The sequence below is a fragment of the Hipposideros armiger genome, unplaced genomic scaffold, assembly GCF_001890085.2.
Source record: "Hipposideros armiger isolate ML-2016 unplaced genomic scaffold, ASM189008v1 scaffold_617, whole genome shotgun sequence".
In the NCBI taxonomy this organism is placed as follows: Eukaryota; Metazoa; Chordata; class Mammalia; order Chiroptera; family Hipposideridae; genus Hipposideros; species Hipposideros armiger.
In genome coordinates, this window is record NW_017731967.1 from 402,340 (window position 1) to 407,950 (window position 5,611).

Consider the following 5,611-nt stretch of genomic DNA (forward strand, 5'->3'; position numbering starts at 1 on the left):
CCCGCCGGCGCGCCAGAGCGTCATCCACGTGCAGGCGGCGGGCGCGCGGGACGAAGCGTGCGCGCCGGCCGTGGGCGCGCTGCGGCCGTGCGCCACGTACCCGCAGCAGAACCGCTCGCTGTGGTCGCAAAGCTACAGCCCGGCGCGCGCCGCCGCCCTGCGCACCGTCAACACGGTGGAGTCGCTGGCGCGCGCCGTGCCCGGAGCCCTGGCCGGCGCGGCCGAGCCCAAGTCGCAGACCTACACCAACGGCTTCGGCGCCGCGCGCGACGGCCTGGAGTTCGCCGACGCCGACGCGCCGGCCGCGCGCTCGAACGCTGAGTGCGGCCGAGGCGGGCCGGGCCCCGCGCAGCGGCGCTGCCAGCGCGAGAACTGCGCTTTCTACGGGCGCGCGGAGACCGAGCACTTGTGCTCCTACTGCTACCGCGAGGAGCTGCGGCGGCGACGCGAGGCGCGCGGGGCCCGGCCCTGAGCCAGCGCCCGTGCACGACTGCTCTCCATCCTGTCGGTGTCTTTTCTACGTGCCCTGGTCACCCGGAAGGCCGGCGACCCCCGTGTCAGTGCCGTGTACATGTTTGGTCAAATGTTCCTACTGGTGCCTGAACCTACACTGACGCCACTCAGGTAGTAGACGGATAGGAAACAAGTCATACTGTCGGCAGTGGGTGTGCTAGCTAGCATCTGCCTCGTACCGTGGAAACTCATAGCCATTGCGAGAGTATTTTTGTTCCGAAATAAAGAGATTTGCAGCCCTTTGTTTTTAGAAGGGAGTGTTTTACATGCCTTTTTTTTTTTTTTGCTTTTTTTCCCCCCTCTTTAATTCAGCCACTGACCTCTTCCAGCAGCGGTCACGTGCGTGCGCTCAGTGCCACCTGGGGGTGAGAAGCAAAGGCTGCCAGGGACTGTGGGGGCGGCTCCAGCGGCTTCCCTTCCCAGGTCCCTGCAGGAGAGGAGACACTTGGCCGCCAGCTGACGCTCCGGTGGTCACGGTGGCCCTTTAGGAATACACACGGCTCCATCATAAGCAAAACCAACTCCCACAGCCCCCACCCCCACCCCCGCTCCCCGGGCTCGAGCAACGTTCACACTGCCATCCAACCGCGGGCGTCCGTAGGATGGGCACCGGACAAGCTACCTCGCAGGGCACGGTGAGGGGTAGTGGTCGCTCCTGGTGCCCGGCAGCTCAGGTGACAGGAGCTTTCTAAACACACCTTGGGTCCAAAAAGCAAGGTCTGAACCCATGATTCGGAGTTGCCCATATATGAGCAAAGATGCCAGCCTGCTCACTTTTCTCCTTTGAAGACACTTGCACAGTGGACTGTCGCCAGAGGGCCCCTAGGAAGTGACCATCGGTGCCCCAGGAGAGAAACTGACCCTTTTTGGTGACTGTGTAAGCCCCCACTAGGCTGCTTTGAAATGCGGCTGCGCCTCTTTCCAAAGGAAAGGGGCCGGGGAAAGCCAGGAAGAAAGCCCACCCCACCCCACCCGCATCTGTCTGGGTTCAGCCAGGTACAGGGTCACCATTCCCATTGGGGTCCCCTCCGTAGGGCAGGGATCTCCTTGCCTGTGGCTCCATAACACAGTGAGGGGGCAGCCCCGTCCCTGAGCGGTCCCTTTTTTGGTGCCTCCTACATTTCTTGAGGAAAAATTTAAAATGTGTCCTTAGCTACCCTGTTTTGTGCAGCAATATGCAACCTCTTCCTTCCAAGATTACCTCTGGAGATCACATTCTGGGCCAAGGACACTAAGTTAAACCTGCCTCACGAGAGCTCCTTTCCAAGAAATACCGCTACGATGGGGAAAATCCTTGCCAGGAAAAGAATACTCAAAAATCCGTGGGAACCTTAGGAGCGCCTGTAACAAGCCTAAGAAAGGAGAAAGCACCCAGCTTTGCTGTAATAACCTCAGGAAGTGCAGGAAGCAGACCATCTTTCATTGGAGCCAGCCTGTCCTCTACAAGGGATGCTTCACCCTTATCCCACCAGACACAAGGAGCAGCAAAAAAAAAAAAAAAGGAATTTTTTTTTACTTGTTTGAAGAATTATAATAAACTAATTTGAGTATCTCCTGTAATTTCCTTTTCGTTTTTAATTATTTCACAGCCTGTGGAGTTTTCAGTAACTTATTCACGTTTTGCATAAATGGTTCCTTAACATTAATCAAAATTCTTTATGAAATAGAATCTTTAAGAAATTTTTTGAAAGCTTTCCTATTCATGCTGAACAATACTTTCCATGTGTGGTAATTACATCACATCCCTGATATTACTGGGGTTTCTTTGTTACTCAGAGCAACAACAACAAAAAGGTTTTTTAAAATCTCTCATCGAGAGGGTTTGTGGCAGCTTTTTGGACTGACTCTTCATGTCACACTTTATCATGCTGGGAGGTCACAGGAGGTGTTGCTTCACATGTAGACACTGCTGTCACTCCTCAGTCTTAGGAGGCTGCGATGGCCAACCTTGAAATACTTATTCTGAAACCAGTCTCGTGCGCACAAGAAGGAGGCATAGAGTAAATTCTTGCTGGTTTTTTTTATTTTTTTAATGTGAAAACAGCCAACCAGAAAATTTCAAAATGGGCTATGCAAATATTGTGTCTTTCTCACGCCCTCTGCCTGGTTGGGAAAAAAAAAAAGGCAAACAATAAAAAACTGTTGTAATAAGAGAGGAAAACCTTCAAAACCAGGCAGTGTTTAGTCACAGATATTACCAACTAATGGTGACCTCTCTATATCTCCTTGAATTTCCAGTCACCTCTGCCCTACCCCCATCTGACAGATGTGCCACCAGTAACAGTCTGAGATCCAGCCACTGGCCACCACGTGGGCTCCTCCCACATGTGGCAGGTCCCCTGATTTAGAGTGGCTCTGAGGCACCTGTGGGTGCTGCCCCAGCTGACATACAATTCAGTCACCTCGTTTACAAATAGCCGTTTCCTTTTGCGAGAGGTCTGTGTCCATCCTTCCTCTAATTAGTATAGAAAAGTGAGGGAGCCTGCTGTTAGATTACGGTCACTGGTCCAGTGTGGCATGATCCCTGGTCAGGGATCTGGACCAAAGTAGTTTCCAGGCTGGGTGGGAACTCATAGAAACCGCTGTATTGATCACATGTGGGCCAGGAGGTCCCCTAATGCCTTTCTGTGACCTGGGGTCCTTTGTGGAGCAAGGACAGGGAGGTGGATTATGGGTACTGGAGAAAAGGAAAGCCAGTCCTAATTGGAGAAAGGCTGTGAGCCTCACTTTCGCACTCGTCCCAGACACAGGCTGCCTCTGAGCAGCCTTTCTGCTTGATCTGGCCAGACGTCCCTTTCCAGGATGGTTGGACATCTCCAAGGGACAGCAAGTTTCTAGAAGGATCCCCGATACTTCTAAACTCCAATGGAGGTTATTTCCATAATTTACTTCACATTTCCCACACATGCGTTACCTGGGTATATGATTTTTTTAAAATAATACATTGTTCAAGGAAGGTCTTTCTAAGTGTATTGTGTCTGTAGATTTTATGCTATGTTATGTTGAAATTTTACAAGCCACGTTTAAATTGTACTATAGAATTTATTTTTATATTATTTCCAGACTATGCCACAGAGCAATATTTTGTGCCCTTACATTGTCACAGGGTTGTCCCCTTGGAAAAGTAACTGTGGGTGGGAAGGGGCCCCACTGTGGGGCCTTGGAGTCTAAATGCTTTTTGCTATTTGTTCAAACCCCCTATGAAAGTGGGAACGTGTCAGTGTCTTTTCTCTTTCCGTGGAAAGCTTGATTTTTTTTTTTGGTCGTTTGTGGATATTGGTACTGCGCCTTCCCTCTTCAATGAATATATCACGAAGTTACTGTGGACTTTTTCTTCTCCGGCCAAAAAGGAGTTCTGAAATCTTTGGATCTGTTCCCTTACAAATGTTATGTTTTTCAAAATTATTTAACTTACTAATTCTGGTAGCTTATTGTCAGGAATTTGGTGACTCAAGACAAAAGGACACTCCACACCCCCAAGTATACACCTTAGCACCCACGAGCTTATTTTGCATACTACTCAACTTTGCAGAAAGAAAATTGACCTACCAAAATATATTTCATGTTAGTTAAGAAAAAAGGGCTGTACTTATCAGTGGTGGGAAATTTGTGCGAGGGGAAGAAACGCTTGTGCCAAACCCAAGTGTAACAGTGTGTTTTCTGCAAGTGTTTTGTTTACTAAGAAACCCGGGATAAGGGCAGAAGGCATCTACTGCGCATTTCAGGTTTCTTTCTTCATGGTAGGGTTCCTTTTCCGAATCCTGGTGTGGACTTTGACAAACTAAGTTCCTCGAGTGCTTTTTACTTTTCTTTTGTTCAAATTCTTTCAATAAATGAAGAAGAAAGCGCAATTCTGTGGCTGTGCGAGCCCTGCCTTGTCCAAACTCAGCCCCTCTGTCTTCAGGCTGCTGAGATGGACCCCTCTGGCTAGTCTGGTTCTGCTGTCCCCTGAGGGCAGGCACACAGGGGCAGGGCTCAGAGGCAGTTGGCATTCCTGGGCCAGGGAGCAGGACCCCCTTCCAAAAAGCCTTAAAGTGGTGGCACTCTGGAGACCTCTGAGCACCACCTTCCCACTCAGTCCTGACCATCAACCCTTTTCTGCTCGAACTGGCCGCGTCGGTGTGGCTGTCCAGGACAGCGTGGGGCTCTTGGCTTCATTCTCACTTCATCCTAGTCCACCCTCCTCCCCCACATCCACGCACATCTGGTTCTGTTGGCACAGGGCGTGTTTCTGACGGTGCTGCTTGTTGACACAGGGCTGGGTCCAGGGTAGTTCATCCCCTCAGGCATGATGGTGAGGGCCCCCCATTCACCCCAGGGGCTCCCAGGCTGCAGGGAGTGCTTCCAGGGCTCAACGCCTTGGAAGATTTTTATGACTGCTCCAAGCAGTGTGCGAACTGGTCTGTTAGCAGCTTGGCAGGTAGCTCCATCTCCAAAAGCAGCCCTTTCTCCCACTCCATGCCCCATAGAGAAAAGTGAGGGAGATGCCCACGGGACCCTCCGCAATAACTGGGTGTGTGGTCTGTAAGGTGTGAAGATGCCTCATTGACGGGGCTGACTCTCTCTCTCTCTCTCTCTCTCTCTCTCTCTCTCTCACACACACACACACACACACACACACANCTCTCACACACACACACACACACACACACACACACACACGGGCAGCTCAGAGCCATTATCTGCAAACACTGCTGGCAATATTACAGCTTCTATTTATTTCACAATGTGTTAAAATTTGCTTTTTTACTGTTTTATTCTTGGGGAAAAAAAAAAAAGAGTCCCACCAGCCCCAATTATGTATATACAAAATGAAACCCATTACTTATACTTTTTTATGCCTCCAAGAGAGCATCTGAAGAGTAAATAAATATAAAAAATATATATATATAAAAAGATATATACACATATATATGTGTATACATATTATAATCAGTTCTTTAATATAAGAGTTTTCAGAGTAAATATAGGCTGAACCTGCTCAAGCCAACCCGTTAATTTAGTTTGGACGAGCTAGCAAAACAAAACCAGCTGTTTGAGAATATCTACAGACACTGGGGCACGACGTTAAATAAGGAAACAGCCAAATCCTTACCAA

The 5,611-nt window shown here is 49.7% G+C and overlaps 1 protein-coding gene across 1 annotated transcript in view; it reads left to right on the top strand.

The window, feature by feature from the left end:
• Positions 1-3,829, top strand: part of OTUD7A (OTU deubiquitinase 7A) — a 243,808-nt gene extending 239,979 nt beyond the window's left edge. Inside the window, exon 15 of the mRNA XM_019625148.1 lies at positions 2-3,829. Within this exon, the coding sequence (XP_019480693.1) occupies positions 2-472 (471 nt within the window). The 3' untranslated portion in view covers positions 473-3,829. The remainder of the gene's footprint in view (position 1) is intronic.
• Positions 3,830-5,611: the final 1,782 nt, after the last annotated feature.